The sequence below is a fragment of the Salpingoeca rosetta genome (assembly GCF_000188695.1).
Source record: "Salpingoeca rosetta unplaced genomic scaffold supercont1.21, whole genome shotgun sequence".
Lineage (NCBI taxonomy): Eukaryota > Choanoflagellata > Craspedida > Salpingoecidae > Salpingoeca > Salpingoeca rosetta.
This window is the reverse complement of record NW_004754913.1, coordinates 737,962-755,261: the sequence shown is the minus strand read 5'-3', so window position 1 is coordinate 755,261 and position 17,300 is coordinate 737,962. Positions and strand designations below refer to the sequence as shown.

General features: G+C 57.6%; 3 protein-coding genes across 3 annotated transcripts in view; 1 reads left to right on the top strand and 2 right to left on the bottom strand.

Moving 5' to 3' along the window:
* Positions 1-182: 182 nt before the first annotated feature.
* PTSG_08173 (uncharacterized protein) lies at positions 183-1,587 on the bottom strand (the record flags this gene model as incomplete). The annotated part of the gene is made up of 2 exons (XM_004991140.1): positions 183-283; positions 495-1,587. The coding sequence occupies 2 exons, from the start codon at positions 1,585-1,587 to the stop codon at positions 183-185; spliced, it is 1,194 nt and encodes a 397-aa protein (XP_004991197.1).
* A 490-nt stretch (positions 1,588-2,077) lies between these two features.
* Positions 2,078-10,307, top strand: PTSG_08172 (collagen type III alpha 1; the record flags this gene model as incomplete). Its single annotated transcript, XM_004991139.1, has 13 exons — positions 2,078-2,130; positions 2,328-2,491; positions 2,690-2,805; positions 2,976-3,025; positions 3,228-3,391; positions 3,793-3,869; positions 4,137-4,181; positions 4,394-4,492; positions 4,777-4,857; positions 5,113-5,220; positions 5,538-5,600; positions 5,809-5,871; positions 6,226-10,307. Exons 1-13 carry the CDS (start codon positions 2,122-2,124, stop codon positions 10,305-10,307), a joined length of 5,121 nt encoding a protein of 1,706 aa, XP_004991196.1. The 5' UTR covers positions 2,078-2,121.
* Positions 10,308-10,842: 535 nt separating this feature from the next.
* The window catches only part of PTSG_08171 (paramyosin), a 12,093-nt gene continuing 5,635 nt past the window's right edge, over positions 10,843-17,300 (bottom strand). Inside the window, exons 11-17 of the mRNA XM_004991138.1 lie at positions 14,006-17,300; positions 13,634-13,759; positions 13,323-13,431; positions 12,911-13,056; positions 12,169-12,273; positions 11,799-11,957; positions 10,843-11,598 (exon numbers count right to left, since the gene is read on the bottom strand). The exon at positions 14,006-17,300 is cut by the window's right edge and continues 1,122 nt beyond it. Of these exons, the coding sequence (XP_004991195.1) occupies positions 11,212-11,598; positions 11,799-11,957; positions 12,169-12,273; positions 12,911-13,056; positions 13,323-13,431; positions 13,634-13,759; positions 14,006-17,300 (4,327 nt within the window). The 3' untranslated portion in view covers positions 10,843-11,211. The remainder of the gene's footprint in view (positions 11,599-11,798; positions 11,958-12,168; positions 12,274-12,910; positions 13,057-13,322; positions 13,432-13,633; positions 13,760-14,005) is intronic.

Below are 17,300 nucleotides of genomic sequence, written 5' to 3'. Positions count from 1 at the left end.
TTCGAGGCTGCAGCGAGTGTTTGGTGGCGAGCGAGTGTTTGAAATGGTGTGAGACGCTGCGAGCGCAGAGACAACAACCAACAGTGGTGGTGGTTGGTGGTGTTGTTGTCGATGGTGTTGGTGATGATGAAGCATAAGCCATGCCATGGCAAGAAACGAGCGAGAGGATCAATACATAAGCGCTACGCACTGAGGCTGCTGGTGTCATCCGTGACTTCAAGAGACAGCTTGGTGTTGCTTGGACTGGACACCTCGTCTGCATGGCCTTCGTCCTCTTGTTGCTCTGTTGATGACAACACCAGCAGGTGAGGGAGGGGGGAGAGGAAGGGAGTACATGTACGAACCCATGCTCGCACGCAGGCACACAGATAGACAGACACACATACACACACGCACGCACACCCGAACACACACACGAACACACATACACACGCACACACACAACACACACGCACACACACACACGCGCGCAGAGCTTGCATCGCTGTCCCTACCTGCGCCCTCGTCGCCGGCTTCTTCTGTAGTCTCTGCTGGCGTTGCCTCTGGCTCTTGTTTACCCTCCTCCTCCTCCTCCTCCTCCTCCTCCTTGTTCACTTCATCTCCTGCAGCCTGTGTATCAGCTTCCTTGCCAGCATCAGCCTCCTCCCGTGGTGTGGGCGTCTTTGCCGTGGCTTCTTCCTCCCCACCTTGCTCGCCAACTTCCCCCTCTTTGTCCTCCTTGTCCTTCTTTACCTCCTTGTCCTCCGCCTTTTCATCCTTTGCTTCCGTCTGCCCTTCCTGCTCGCCTTTGTCTGGTGTCGGTGTCACATCACCATCACGCTCGCCATGACGCTCAGCATCGCCATCTTCGTCATCGGCCACCTCTGCGTCGCCGCTTTCGCCCTGTTGTGTGTCCGGCACCTCCGGTGTGGTGGTGGTCACCGTCGACACTGCGCTGTCAGCGACTGCATCATCAGGCGAGGGCGCTTCCTCTGACTGCTGCTGCTGCTCGGCAGCACGTTCTTCTTCGTCCTTGACTGCATTGGTTTCTTCTTCTTCTCCTTGGTGTTCTGCTGCCGCCGCTGGTCCTTCGGTTGTGTCGTCACCCGTGTCTGCTGCTGTCGCTGCGTCGTCTTCTGTCGTCTGTTGCTGTTGCTGCTCCTCCTCCGCAGCCTTCACGTCTTCCTGGTCGTGGCCCTCGGGCAGAGGGCACAGCGGGCACTGTGCAAACAGGGAGACAGTGCTTGGGAACTGCTGTGTGACACTGGAGTACGTGAACACGGCCGTGGCCAACGGCAGGCCCTCGTAGGCCTTGAGCGCCTCGCGTCTGGCTGCATCGTCGGCCTCGCGCTGCTGTTGGATACGCTGCCGCTCTGCTTCGGCCTCCTGCGCCCTGCGCCTTTGCGCTTCTGCTTCCTCCGCCTGCTTCTTGGCGATGTAGCTGTTGATCTCGTCCTGCTTGGCCTGCTCCCTGTCACGCGCGTCGCATGCCTGGCGCAGCAGCGAGCTGATGTGGCGGATTGGGTCCTCGGGCTGGTACTTGGCGACGTCGGCCATGGCACGCACCAGCATGTCGCCGACCGTCTCTCGGATAAACGCGGCTTCCATCCCTGCAGTTGCCAAATCAAATCTGGCCAAGAGGTGGGCACGAGGCAAGACAAATAGACAGCACGTGGGATGCAGCCGAGAAAGATGACGCAACGAGCAAGCATGCATGCATGGAAACGGGCGGTGACATGAGCCAAAGTGAACAACAAAACAAGAGTATGCCAAAGCATGTATGCAAACAAAACAAACAAGAAGGGCAAACTTGCCAAGCAAGAGTCAACTCAAACAAAGCGCACTTGTTTGTCGTCAATGTCACGCACACATACACGTGCACACGAGTCGGCTGGTGTGCGGGAGACAAAACAGGGACGAACACCACCACCACCACCACCACCACCACCACCACCACCACCACCAACAACAACAACAACACCAACACCAACACCAAGCGCACCTTGTTGTTGTTCCGTCTTTGAAGAAGAAGGGGAGGGCGCGTTTGGCGTTGTGAAGATGGAAAATTGAGGCAAAACGTTCGTCAATTGTCGGCTGTGCCAGCAGCCAGACGGGAGGACAAGCAAGCAAGAAGCAAGCGAGATGCTGCTGGTGGGTGTGTGCTCTTGTGTGTGTGTGCGTGTGTGTATGCTTTTGTATGTGTATGCTCTTGTGTGTGTGTGTGTATGCTCTTGTGTGTGTGTGCTTGTGCGGGTGTGTGTATGAGACTCAAGTGTGCATTGTGCCTCATTACCCACTGATGATGTATGTCCTGCACCTTGCCCTGTTTCGTCGTGCCAATTGTGCAGGCAAGACTTGTACTGGTGCTGGTCGCCAGTCACTGCTTGTGCCCTGCTGTGGCGCAACCATCGCCCCCGAGTGGCTGGACAGACTACATCAACGAATACGACGAGGAACTGGACTTTACTTGCGCTCCAGGCAACGTCCTCTCTGGTCTCCTCAGCTACCACGAGTAAGCGCAGACAGAGGAGGCGTGTGTCTGTGTCTGTGTCTGTGTTGTGTTGTGTTTGTGTTGTGTTGTGTTGTGTTATTGCTGTGGTTGATGTTACCCACTTTTTGACTGCCAAACGAACACAACACACACACATGCACACACGCACATACACACACACACACGCACCCACGCGCGCACTTTCACACCCATCCACAGCAACAATAAAGAGGATCGGCGGTGGGCATTCACGTGCAAAGAGGCGGAGCTGTTTGAGCATTGGGAGAGCGGATGGATCAACAACTTTGACGCGCCTGCAAGCATCACCTGCCCAAGTGCGTGCTCGCGCGTATATGTGTGTGTGTGTGTGTGTGTGTGTGCGAGCGCGCGCGCCTGTGAAATCCGCGCTGAATTGTCATGAACTTCGCCTGTCTTTGCCTGCGAATGTTTCAGCCAAACTTGTCTCTCATTGTTGCTCACTCGTTGCTTACTTCTTGTGCCACAGGCGGCTTTGCACTCACCGGCCTACGAAGCTACCACGACTCAAACAATGAGGTGAGCCTATGGAAGTCCAAGCCGTTCACCTTACACGCGTGTACCCATAGGATCCACGCACACATACACACACAGTGCATACATATACATACAGTGTACACATACAGATGCATGCACAGACAGAGTGTGCGTACGCCTTGTTTTGCTTGCAAGCAGCCGCTCACTGTCTCACCCTGATGCGTGTGCTTGTTTGCGCTTACAGGACCGGAGATCGCAGGCCCGTTGCCAGCGGTTCACCAGCCCGCTCGCATATGAGACATCGTGCGCGTGGACGAACTACATCAACACCTTTGATGACCCCCTCTCTTGGTCCGTTTCTTCCACCCGCGTCATTCGTGGGTTTGGCTCCTACCACAGCAACAACAAGTATGTCACATGCGCTTGCGCTGTGTGTGTGTATGTGTGTGTGTGTATGTGTGTGTGTGTGTGTGTGTGTGTGTGTGTGTGTGTGTGTGTGTGTGTGTGTGTGTGTGTGTGTGTGTGTGTGTGTGTGTGTACGCTGCATATTCATGTGCAAGTTTGCACCGTACCGCCTCACTCCACCCCGCCACTGCCGTCACACCACCACCCCGCCACTGCCGTCACACCACCACCCCGCCACTGCCGTCACACCACCACCCCGCCACTGCCGTCACACCACCACCCCGCCACTGCCGTCACACCACCACCCCGCCACTGCCGTCACACCACCACCCCGCCACTGCCGTCACACCACCACCCCGCCACTGCCGTCACACCACCACCCCGCCACTGCCGTCACAATGCAGCGAGGATCGACGGTTCAAATTCCTGCACTGCGGCGTTTCCTGCTTCCAACCGGCCGTGCAGTCCGATGCACAATGCGGTGAGTACCCATCCATCCCCCTCATATCCTCTTCTTCGGCACCTTGCCATCCAAACACTCATGTTGTCGTTGTTGTTGTTGTTGTTGTTGTCGTCGTTGTTGTTGTTGTTGTCGTTGTTGTCGTTGTTATCGTGCAACACGAGTGTTTGGTGTGGTGATACGCTGACTCAAGTCCCCTCGCTGCGTGCATTGCTGCTGTGCTTTTGTGTCGCGCTCATGCCTTCTTCCCGTCTCCTGCCGTCTTGATCACTCACTGCCTGTAATCAGAATGCACCTCCGACTACTTCAAGAACCACGGAACGTGCCAGCAAAGTGAGTGAATGTGTGAGTGAGAGTGTGAGTATGTGAGGTTGGACATGTTATGTGCTTGTGTGTGATATGATAACTTGTACGTCGCACTTGTGTCACTATGCATCCTGTCACTGCGTTCCCCCCACCACACGCACACACACACACACACACACACACACACACACACACACACACACACACACACACACACACACACACATACACACACACAGTTCCAATTGGTGCACCCGGTCCAAAGGGGTTCACGGGCGATACCGGCGCGAAGGGTCCACAGGGTCCACAGGGAGCACGCGGCCCGCAAGGCGCTCCAGGTACTTGCATGCACACATGCACGCACACATGTGTTGAGCTTTTGATGTGTGTGTGTGTATTCATGTGTTTGTACGTACAAGCATGTGGAAAACCTGTACACGTGTGTTTCCAAGTGTGTTGGGGGGGGGGAATCTCGCTTGCTAGCTCGCTTGCTTGCTTGTTTGGTGTTTGGAGTCTGCCACTCCTACCTTATGCATATCCGACATCTTTTAACATCCTTCACGCCATTGCCACAACCATCTTCCCCTGCTCCCTGCACGCGGCACGCTGTCACCGTCCAAAGGCCAGGACGGTGCTGTTGGCGCCAAAGGGATCAAGGGCGACATGGGCGCACCAGGACCAGCCGGTCCGCAGGGCGATCAAGGTGCACGCGGTGACGCGCCATGTCGCACCTGCACACTGACTGCATGCTTTGTCTGTTTGCATTTGACAGGGAGGGCGGACGGGGTTGCAAGGTTTCTGTTGTGACATGACTATTGGTGTTCATGCACGACCTCTGCCCAACATGAGCTTGCATACATACACACTCACTCACTCACTCACTCACTCACTCACTCACTCACTCACTCACTCACTCACTCACTCACTCACTCACACAATCGTCCATGTCTGTTCACAGGTTCTCCTGGCCCCATTGGACCTCAGGGGCCTGTGGGGGTGCCTGGCCTTCAAGGCGTCAAGGGACCACAGGGGCTGCCGGGGCCACAGGGCGACCAGGGCATCAAAGGTGCGGCGCCATCGTGCTCTCGTGTGCACGTGCTCATTCTGTTTGCTTTCCGTTTTTTTTTTTCTTTGTTCATTCTGACCAAAACAGTGACGGCTACAGTGCCAGCATGTTCGTGTCCGCAGTTGCTCGATGCCTTTCCTTGCTGCACGTGGCGTTTCACCCTTTTGCATATCGCCCCTCTCCCTCTCTATTGTTCTCTTTCTTTCTCTCCCGTTCTCTTTCCCTGCTGTCTTCAAGCTCTTCACGCCCTTTGCTGCCTCTTTGCGTTGTGTGTTGTCCTTTCTCATGACCGTTTATCGTTTGACCAATTTACTCAGGTGTTCAAGGTGATCCCGGCCCACAGGGCAGCCCAGGTCCCAGTGGCATCCAGGGAGATAAGGGTGCGTGAATGTGTATGTGCGTGCATGAGTGTGATTGTGTGTATTTGTGGGCGTGAAGATGAACATGTGCTTGTGTGCGCGTGCGTACGCAGCAGCTTCACTTTGCTCCCATATGCTGAACATCACTTCGCTGAAGCACAACCCAAGCGTCCAATCTCTTGTTCTCATCATGCCCTCTCCCCACCTTCCACTGTCCCTCTCCACCCAGGCCCTGTGGGCGATATTGGGTTGCCCGGGCCACAAGGAATTCCCGGCCCAAAAGGACCAACAGGTGAATGCTCCCGCTGAATTTGCAACTGGATGCAAGGAACCCTTACACACACACACGCACACACACACACACGCACACACACACACACACGCACACACACACACACACGCACTCACTCACTCACACACACACACACACACACTCACAAACTCACTCACACACACTCACTCACTCACTCACTCACTCACGCACACATACACATACACTCACTCACACACACACACATACACATACACTCACTCACACACACACACATACACACACATACACATACACTCACTCACACACACACACACACACACACATACACTCACTCACACTCACTCACACAACACGTGGCACCGCCAACGACAGGCCCTGTTGGCGTGCGTGGATTGAAAGGGCCAATGGGCGACCCTGGGCCCATTGGCGTACAAGGCGATGTTGGTGCACAAGGCCCCCAGGGAATCAAAGGGCTGCAAGGGTCACAGGGGCCACAGGGCCTAAAAGGAGCGCAGGGCCCACAAGGCGATCCCGGCCTGCAGGGTGTCCAGGGCGACAAAGGCACAACAGGTGACCAAGGTCCTGTGGGTCCAAAGGGCCCTCGTGGCGAAGATATCAACCCAGCGCTGATCCAGCACCTGCAGAGCAACATCTCAATCGAAGCGTCACAGACCAGCGACGCTGCCGAATCCTTGAATGCGGACATATCCTCGCGCATCGTCAACACGTCGCTCACCACAGACGAGCTCATGCGCAGCGCCATCTCGCACGAGACGCAGCGCCAGGCCGCCGCCCGCTCCATGCTGAGTCTGCAGATTTCAACAGACCAGGCCGCCCTGTCCAGTGAAGTGCAGCGCGCCACGCAGGCGGAGTCCTCCCTCTCCGTGTCCGTGGCCGGGCTGAGCGGCGCCGTGGTGGGCGGTGTCTCCTCTGTATCGCAGATGATCAGCGCAATGGACAGCGGTGCCGTCGCGCGCGAGGCGTCCCTGCACGTGCGCGCCAGCAACGAGCGCATCAGGGCAGACAGCGCGCACGCCTCGCTAGAATCGCAACTCCAACAGCAGGCCAGCGCGGTGGCGGCTGCAGACGCACGTGCGCGCAGCACAGAGGACATGCTTGCAAGCAGCCTGTCGTTGCAGGTGACATCGAGCATCAGCGGTGAGGCCACCACTGCCCAGAACGTGTCATCCCTTGCAGCCCTGGCCCATGCCCGCCAGCTGTCACTGCAATCGGACATTTCCTCCGCTACACAGGAGGCCGGGCACCAGGAGTCATCCCTGCAGCGCCAGGCAGAGTCGCTCGTGTCCGCACTCAGCACGGAGGAGACACGGCGTGTGCAGGCCTCGTCCTCCCTGGCATCCAGCATACTCGCACGACGATCAGGTGCCATGGCGACAGAGTCATCGCTAGCAGCAGCCATCAGCGCACAGCGCACGTCCACGGGCACCAGCATCTCCTCCCTCACCACTGCCCTCTCCTCTGCCGCATCCCTTGGACAGCAGGCAGACGACAGCCTGGCGTCGCTGCTGTCTGCAACAGCAAACGCCGCCGTGTCCCGGGAAACGAGTCTGCAGCACACGCTCGACAGCGCCGTGTCCCTTGCCTCGTCTGCAGAGGCGACACTTGATCGCGAGCTCAGCATCGACGTGTCGCGTGCCGTGTCTGCAGAGGCGTCCATATCCACGGCCGTGCAGGACCGCATCTCCACTGCAAAGGCGGAAGAGGCTGCGCTCGACAGCGCGCTGCAGTCACTGCATGATGTTGTGCGCGTGTCCAACGCGAACGTCTCCCTGCAGCTGCAGGCGGCCCAGTCCCGTGCTGTGCGCGAGGAAAGTCGCCTGTCCGCTGCCGTTGTCAGCGAAGCCAATCGGGCCGAGCACGCCCGTGCGGACGTGGCATCCTCCCTCTCCAGCGAGCACGTCCGCGCGCTGTCGGCCGTATCGTCGCTCAACGCTGCCGGGCATGACGCAATGACCTCTGCGCAGTCATCTGAAGCGCACGTGAGCAGTGCCATCACAGCAGAGGCCGGCCGGGCGCAATCGCGAGAGGAAATCGTGAGCGCAGCCATCAGCGCGCACACTGTCTCCCGCCTCTCTGCACAGGGCGTGCTGTCATCGTCCATTACCGCTGCTAGCAGCGCGGCAAGGGTAAATGCTTCGCAGTTGCGCGCAAACGTTGCAGCGCTCTCCTCCACACTGCACCAGCAGCACAGCCAGCTTGAGACCTCGTTTGCGATCGTTGCCTCTGACACGTCAACCGCCCTCAGCAGCCTGGAGGTGTTTCGCACTGCAGTCGACACCAGCGCGGTGTCCAGGGCGACGAGCATTGCTGCCGACATCTCAGCAGAGCAGAGCAGGTCGTCAGCGCAGCACGCGTCGCTCAACTCGCAGCTGTTAACAGCCATCGCTCGGGCAGACAGTGCGCAGGCAGCGTTGAGGGTCGAGGAGCAGGGTGCGGCTTCCAGTGCCAGCACCGCCGCTTCGTCGCTGGCGGTGGCAGCAGAGCAGGAGCGGGCGCGCGCGGTAAACCGGACACTGGAGCTGAACAGCCAAGTGTTGCAGGAGCAGAGCCGCGTGCAAGTTGCGCATGCGAGTGTTGCTGTCTCGCTGGCGCAGGTGTCATCGGAAGCAAGCGCGCTCGCCGCCACGCACGGCAACTTTGTGTCCTCTGAACAGAGCAGAGGCGCCGACACCCGCGCGTCCATCGCCACAGCGCTGTCTCGCGACACACAAACGCTACACGCCGTGGACGCGTCGCTGGAGACATTCATCTCGGACGCGTCGCAGCAGCTCATCACAGCGGATCAGCAGCTGTCCACTGAGCTCTCCGGTGTGCAGCAGACGCGGTTGGCGGCCGACGCTGCGCTGCGTGAGCACCTAACGTTCACGCACAGCACGCTGTCGACCATGGTGGCGGTTGAAGCGGACAAGGCGGTTTCGCGGGAGCAGCGGGTGCTGGGGCGTCACGCCGCTGTCGCACAGGAGCTCAAGACAACGACGGTGAAGGCAATCATCGCCAACGATGTTGCCTGCACGCTCGAGACGTGCAATTCACAGAAGATTGTCATGTGTCCCAGCGCGGCCCACCCAAACGCTGGTGCAACGACAGGCCTGGTGCAGGATCTGCTACTGGCGTTTCAGGCCAACCCGGAACGCTGGGTGCTCGACACATCGCGACAGCCAAAGCCGTCCACAATCGGCTTACAGGACCTTCGCATTCCGCGCGCATACATTCGCACGTCGCGGCAGGATGACGCATGCCTGGAGTTTGACGTGGATGTGGGCAGCGAGGCGGCGTACACGGCCGACTACACCGCGCCGGCACAGCAGCAGCAGCAGCAGCAAAGACGGCGGCGGAGGCGGAGTGTTGGAGATGTGCGGGCGCCTGGCACTGACAGCACTGGTGGTGCTGATGGCGCTGGTGGTGCTGATGGCGCTTCATCTAGTGGCATGGAATACAAGAACTCGAACCACCAGCAACAGTTGCGGGACCAACTATCACAGCAGGAGCAGCAACAGTCTGTCGCGCGTTCGCGCCGGGTTGCCTTTGTGTCTGACGATGACTTGGCAGAGTGGACGCGCCAGCTCATGATCACGGCTGGTGCGTCGCCCACTGTCGATGCCACTGGCAGGAAGTTGGTTGTTTTTGTACCTGCAGCCGTGGACGACGCCTTGCAACAGGGCGGAACCAGCAACGGCGACGATGATGTGCTTTCCGTGTCTGCACAACTGAGTTCGCTTGACAAGCAGGTGGCTGCGGTGCGTCAGCACACGCACACGCTGCTTGCGGACACCATGCGCGCAATGGCCGACTTCAACACGACGTGGCAGGCGCTGCGTGAAGCGGAGGCCACGATTGAGTCGCGGCTCACCACCACAGCCACCACGACCACGACCACGACAACGACCACCACAACCGCAACCACGACGACGACAACAACAACGACAACAACGAGCAGTGCACCGGACAGAGCGGGCGCGAGCACGTCCGTATTTGGCTCTGCGCCGCCGCTGCTGGTTTATGTTGCGATTGGCAATGCTGGCGCCATCATCATCGCCGTCATCGTCCTGATTGTTGTGCGGCGGCGGTACGCCAGCCAGCCCAAGGTGCACGTGGCCAAGAAGCGCCAACCCCCCAACAAGCACTTGTCCACCTCGTCCCTTCCTGCAACAGCAACAACATCCCCGTGGCGCCATTCGTTTGTTGGTGCCGGCGCTGGCGTCCGCAATTCCTTCAGCGGGGACATGCCTGCTCTCCGCCGCCACTCCTCCTCGTCCACGACCATCATCGACGAGATGTTGGGGGCGCGCACGGTGACGAACCCGCTGTTCCACACGGCGATTGAGGAAGCAGACGAGGCGGAGGGTGCGAGTCAGTACTACCAGCAGGTGGAGCCTGTGAAGGAAGATACAGACTCCGACGTGTTTGATCTCGACGCCATCGCCGGAGAGTGATCGTGTGTGTGTGTGTGTGTGTTGTGTTGTGTTGTGTTGTGTTGTATTGTGTTGTATTGTGTTGTGTTGTGTGGTGCTGTGTGTTGTGTTTGTGTTGTGTTTGTGTGTGTGTTGTGTTGTTTGCTTGTGTGTGTTGTGTTTGTGTGTGTGTTATGTTTGTGTGTGTGTTGTGTTGTGTTGTGTTTGTGTGTGTGTCGTGTTGTGTGTTGTCGCGTGTGGTCGCGTGTGTCCTGTCTTTTCTGCTTTGATCTTTATCATTACTTTTGTGCTATTCTCCATGTTTAGACGAGCATTTATCTCTTCCTGTCGTTCCCCTTCTGCTTCTTTGATTTTACGGTCAAGCGCAGCGCAGCTTGATGAATGCCTGTTGTTATTTCACTTTCTTCCTTCAGTTGGGGTTTGTATGTTTTCTGCAGTTGTCAGGTGCACATGGTCGCTTGATGGCTGTGGTTGCTCGGTGGTGTTGGGGGAGAGGGTTGTTGTGTGTCGTGTTGTTTCGTTTGGTGAGTTGTGGTAACGCAGGAACCGCAGTAATTGAACGAGTTTTATGCAATTGGCTGACACTGATTGAATGAAGCAAGTACGAATGAGGAGCACAAAACAAAACAAAGCACACACATGGAGCACCAACAGCAAGCTAGGAGGTCGTTGAAACTGACAGCATGCATGGACGAACAAGAACGAATGGACAGGCAAGCGTGGGGCAAGGCACAAGCACAAGAAAGCAACAACACTGCGCAGGGGCAATCACACACACACACACACACTCTCTCTCTCTCTCACGCACACACACATGCACAATGCACGCGTGCACAATGAACACACGTTCACACACACACATTTTCTTTCTCACGCGCGCGCACACACGTTCACACACATGCACAAAGTTCACGCATGCACATACTCAGCGCGAAAAGACAATGTCTGTAAACTGCTGGTAATCCAGGGAGTTGTCCTTGGCTGCAGAGGGCACAGTCTCCTTCACAAAGTCAAGGTGCTCTTGCTTGAGCCGCTGCAACTTGTCCAGACCAACACGCTCCTCGTCCCGCGCAATGAAGGAGAAGGAGCCGAGAATGTGCTCGCGCGTATGGATGACGCCAATGAGGTGGATCATGAGTTCCTTGAACTGCTGCAAGTTGAGGCGACCGCCAGACCCGAACGTGCGCATGTGGTTCTCCACCTCGGCCGACGTCAACTCTTCACCAAGCGAGAACAGACACGCCTTGAGCTCCTTCTTCTCGATGGATCCAGACCCGTCCCGGTCAAACTTCTTGAAGAAGCTCTCAATCTCCTGCAAGCACAGAGGCGTGCGGAAGTGAGTGGGGAGGTGTTGGTGGAGCTTGATAATACCGGGGTTGCTTGCCAGAGATGAGTGGGCACTTACACAAAAGGGCACACAAAAGGGCACACACAAGGGCACACACACACACACACACACACACACACACACACACACACACACACACACACACACACAACACACACGCACACCTCAAGCTGCGCCTTGGAGACGCCGCGGGACTTTTTGAATTCAATCTCGCGCTCCAGAAGCGGTTTCTTGTACGTGAGGAGCTTATGGTAGTCGTCAAACTGGCTCGTCAGGTCTTGCAGTGTCACAGAGCTGTGCGGGTTGTATTCGATGCCCAGTTCCTGACAACATTCGTTAAATTAGTGACGAAATGGGTTCCAGGGTTGATGGCACAATGAGGAGACTTGATGAGGGAAGAAGCAACACGTGTGTGCTTGCGAAAGGATCCACAAATACAGGTGTTCAGGTTTGCAGTGCACATGCAAGCACACATGCGCACATACGCAAACACAAACAACACAAACGCACATATGCGCATGCACACACACACACCTTCATCCTGTGCGAGAGCGCCTCAATCTCGACCAGCTTTTCGCGTTCTTGCGTCATGTTGGCGAGCTCAGAGTCAATCTTTTCCAATTGCTCTGTCAGGGTTCCCTGACAGGTACGGCAATGCAGCATTCCAAACCATCTCGTCAGTACACATATGTGCAAAACGTTTACGCGCACACACGCACACACGCACACACACACACGCACACACACACACACACATGTGCGCACACACACACACACACACACACACACACACACACACACACACACACACACACACACACACACACACGACCCGCGAGGCGAGAGAACTATTCTATCAGTGGATACGCTAGCCACTACAAGTTTTTTAACTGATCACTCAATGCTTAACAATTTGGTCGTTCCTCGTGGCGGAATAATACTAAGTGCGATCTCGGGCCATGGCTTATTTTAGTAAGGCCGCGCGCTAGCACTGGGCGCACAATTATGTCTCGCTAGGAATACTGTCACTAGTCCTCCCAGAGACCAATAATAGGGCTGTGTCGATCCAGGGGAGTCGTAACACGACGACACACACGACACACACACACGACACGACACACACACACACACACTACGACGACGACACACACACACACACACACACACACACACACACACACACACACACACACACACACACACACACACACACGGACATTAACACACACATGTGCGCGCACACATGCACGCATTACCCCCCTCCCAAAATACACACCTGGGGCTTGGCCATGGCGTCGATGCTCTGACGAAGGGAGGTCATGAGCGGGTTGACCTTGGCCGCAAACTCCCTGCACAGCTCATCGTTCGCCTTCTGCAGTGCAAGGGCCTTCTCGTACTGCTCGTCCCGGAACTTGAGTGCCGCTGCCATGGAGGCATGGACAGACATAGTGCACGTATTGATGGTGAGGTGGGGAAGAATAGGTGGGAGAGGTGGTGGTGGTGGTCGTCGTCGTCGTGGCAATGACCGCTCGTATGGACTGCTGTCAAGCGTCAATTGTGATGCAATCAACACAAACTACGCAAATGATCCACATGTCACACTCGATACAAACGACGCACAATCACAGTGACAGGCAACAAACGAACAAACAAACAAAATAAACACACAGAAAGGCCATTGCGCGCACCCTTGAGGTCGGATTGAAGGCCGTTCAGGCCAGCCTCATCCAGGGAGGTGTATGGGTTGCTCACAGGGCCATAACCCGACAGTTTCGAGTACACTTGCATGCAAGTCGCCTGTTTTCCATTCAAAGCACATCAGATGAAAGGGTGAGTGCAAGACACACATGGTTTCCCAAACACGCACGCAGTATGCACACGTGCAAATAAAACTTGCAGCGCAAGCAAGTGCACCCCTTCCCCGCGGCATCTCGTGCATAAAAACAATAGTAAAGACAATCTAACATCACCACCAGCAATGCAAAATGAAAGGGCTGACCTTGTGCTGCTCCGCCTGCTGCGTGAGGCTCTTGGCGTCTGCTTCAAGCTCTGATCGCATGTTCTCTGTTTCGTCCAAAGAGAACGCAAAGGTCGTTGCCTTTGTCGTCTCTTGATCCAGCGATCCCTGTGCAGGACAAAGCAAACCGTCGCATGAGATGATAAGCGCCATCCACGCGACACCGACCAAATTGCACACATCATACCACAACAAAATGCAATAACACCCACCCACACCCACACACTCACTCACTCATTCACTTATTCACTCATTCACACACTCACACACGCATACACGCACACACGCATACACGCACACACACACTCACACACACTCTCTCTCTCACACTCACACACACACACGCAAACTGACCCGCACGAAGATGATGTTGTCTTTGACAAAGCCGCGCATGGCGTGTGCGGCGTGCGCAAACTCCTGTCGCAGATCCTCCTTCGTCTGCTCCGTCGCCTGGTCAGCGGTCAGTTTGGTTTTCTTGGCCTCAATCGCATCGGCGAGCGTTGTCAGGCCAGCGTCAACCTCTTGCTCGCGTGCGTGTACTTGCTGTGTGTCAGGGAACGTCCACTGCGACAGCTCGCTCTCGTACTTGGAGTCGCACGCTGACTTGCCAAGGGCTTGCAGGGACGCCAGCGTGGTCTGGCGCGTGTTTGTCAGGTCGTTGCCGAGGGCCTCAAGCAGGCGAAGCTTCACGGCAGCGTCGGCCAGGCTGTCCACGGGCGGCTGTGTCTGGAGCGCCTGCTGCTTCGTGCCAATCCACCCCATCAGCCGCGTGTGCAAGCTGATGTGCTGATCCACCACGCGCGCAACCTTTGCGCAGTACTGCGTGCGTGCAAGGCAGTCCTGCAGGTAGGCGCGCTTGTCCTTCTCGGCGGCCGCCAGATCCTGCCAAAGTGTGTCCACGTGCGTTTCAAGCTCGGACGTTTTCTCCGGCTCGCCAAACACCCACGCTGAGATGGCTGTCTTGTACTGGGCGCGGCGGATAGCAGCGCCGCGCTCTTTGAAGAGGGCAACAGCACCCTGCTCCTTGTCCCTCTGCTCGCCGAGGAACCCATCCAGCAGACTCAGTTGCAGGTGGCTCTCCTGCACGGTGCTGACCGTCGGCTGCTGCTTCAACACCTTCAGCTTCTCCGCACACCACTGCGCAATCTTGTCATGCATGTCGCGGTGGATGTTGGCTGACAGTTCCGTGTCCTCCTTGTACAGAGTGCACGCGAGGCGGTCCTCAAGGAAGGCCTTCTTGTCAGCAAGCAAGCCATCAAGCTGCTCCCACGCTGTGTCAAGTTGCTGCTCGCGTGCCGTCACCTCCTCGGGCGACTCAAACGCGTAGCGAGACAGCGCCGTCTCGTACTTGCGCGCAAAGATGGTGTCACGCAGGGCGTGCAGCGAGGCCATGCTGGTCGCCTTCATTGCCGCCCGATCAGACACAAACGCGTCCGCCAGGCTGAGGTGGAAGCGAGCATCGTGCGACAGCGCAATCTCTTCCCGCTGCTGCAGGTATCGCGCCTTGGTGGCCACCCACGTCTCGAGCAGGGCCGTCTGGTCTGCGTGCTGGAGCGCGAGCAGACGGGTCTCCTCTGCGTACAGCTCGCGTGCTTTGTCGTCCTCAAGCACCTCACGCTTCTTCGCGCTCTTCTCAGCCATCTCCGCCCATCGCTCCTCAACGCGCGCCTCTCGTCCGCTCACGTCATCCGGCCGCTCATACACCCACGTCGACAGCTCGCTCGCATACTTCGCCTCCCGAATCGCTCTCCCCAGCGTCCGCAGCGCAGCAACGTCTGCGGCAGCCATGTCAGCGCACTCGCGATCAAACATGTCCAGCAGGCTGAGCTGGACCTTTGCTTCCTCGGAGTTGGTCACCTTCTCCTTCGTCTCCAGGTATTGCACCTTCTCCTTGCACCACGCCTCAAGCAGCTCATACCCAGACACGTGGTTCTGCACCTGCAGCCGCGTCGCCTCCTTGAACTGCTCCCGGGCAAGGTCGTCCTCAAGCACGCGCTGCTTTTCCTTGGCAATCGCGTCTAGCTCCGGCCACAGCGTGCCCTCCACCTGCTGCTCCAGTTCCTGCACCTCCCCTGGTGCCTCGTACTTCCACTGCGACAGCTGCGTCTTGTACTCTGCGTCGCGGATCTGCTGTCCCAGCTGCTTGAGCGCGGCCACGCTGCCCTCCGTCGTGTCCTTCTTCTCCTGCCGGAACGCCGACAGCACAGACAGTTGCAGCTCTGCACTTTGGATGCTGCTGATCACTTCCGTGTTCTCCAAGTACTTCTTGCGGTTCAGGTACCACTCTGCAATCTCCGTGTGCATGTCTGCGTGCGTCTTGACCCAGAGCCTGACCTTGTTCTGGAACTGGTTGCGGGCGAGGTTGTCGTCCAGCACAGCCTTTGCCTTCACGGCCGCAGCGTCAAGCGCCGCCCACATCTCGTCCACGCGCTTCTCCTCAGCGAGCAGTGTGGCCGGGTCCTCGTACACGTACGAGCTGTGTGCTGTCTCGTACTTGCGCTCACGGATGTCCTTGCCCAGCTGCTTGAGGGACGCCACGCTGGCCTCTGTCAGCGCCGCCTTCTCCTTCACGTACGCCTCGTACTCGCCAAGGCGGTACAGGGCATCGTCCACCGTGTGCACGGTCTCCCTGCAGTGCACGTCAAGGAATTGTTGGCGCGGCTTGTACCACGCCTCCAGCTGCAGCACGCGGTTGTGGTGCTGCCCGGCGAGCAGGCGCGTTTGCTCGGCGTACTCCTCACGAGCGAGGTGATCTTCAAGCACCTTCTGCTTCTCCTCAGCCAGAACGTTCAGCTGCTCCCACTTGCTGACCACCTCCTGCTCCCGTGCATTCACGTCCGCAGGCTTCTCGTACGTCCACTCGGAGTGGTCTGTGGCATACTTGGCAGCGCAGATGTCTGCGCCGAGTGCCTGCAGGTTCGCAATGGCGCCACTCTGCCTATCGGCCATGTCTTGCCTGCAGGCTTGCAGCAGGCTGAGCTGCAGCTTGGACTCCGGCACAGAGTGGATCTCCTCGCGCGTCTCCAGATAGCGCTGCTTCTCGGCAGCCCAGCTCATGAGCGCGGCATGGCTGTTGGCGTGCGTGTCTGCCCACATGCGCACCTTCTTCTGGTACTTGGTGCGGGCGAGGTGATCGTCGAGAATGGGCTTCTTGCGTGCAGCCAGCGCATCCAACTCCACCCACTTGTTGTCAACGGACGTCTCCCTCGCCTCCACCGCAGGCATGTCCTCGTACGTGTACTTGCTCAGCGGCGTTGCGTACTTGCGCGCAGCGATGGTCTGGCCGAGCGTTTTCAGCGACGCGAGCGACGTCTGCGTCTTGGAGTTCTTGGCACTGACGTACGCGTCGTACACGCTCAGCAAGTATTCGGCGTGGGAGATGGTGGTGCACTCCTCGCGCTGCGCCAGGTAGTGCGCCTTGGTTGCTGCCCACTCAAGGATGCGCTTGGTCTCGCTCTCATGACGGCCTGCGAGCAGACGGGTCTCCTCTGCGTACAGCTCGCGTGCTTTGTCGTCCTCAAGCACCTCACGCTTCTTCGCGCTCTTCTCAGCCATCTCCGCCCATCGCTCCTCAACGCGCGCCTCTCGTCCGCTCACGTCATCCGGCCGCTCATACACCCACGTCGACAGCTCGCTCGCATACTTCGCC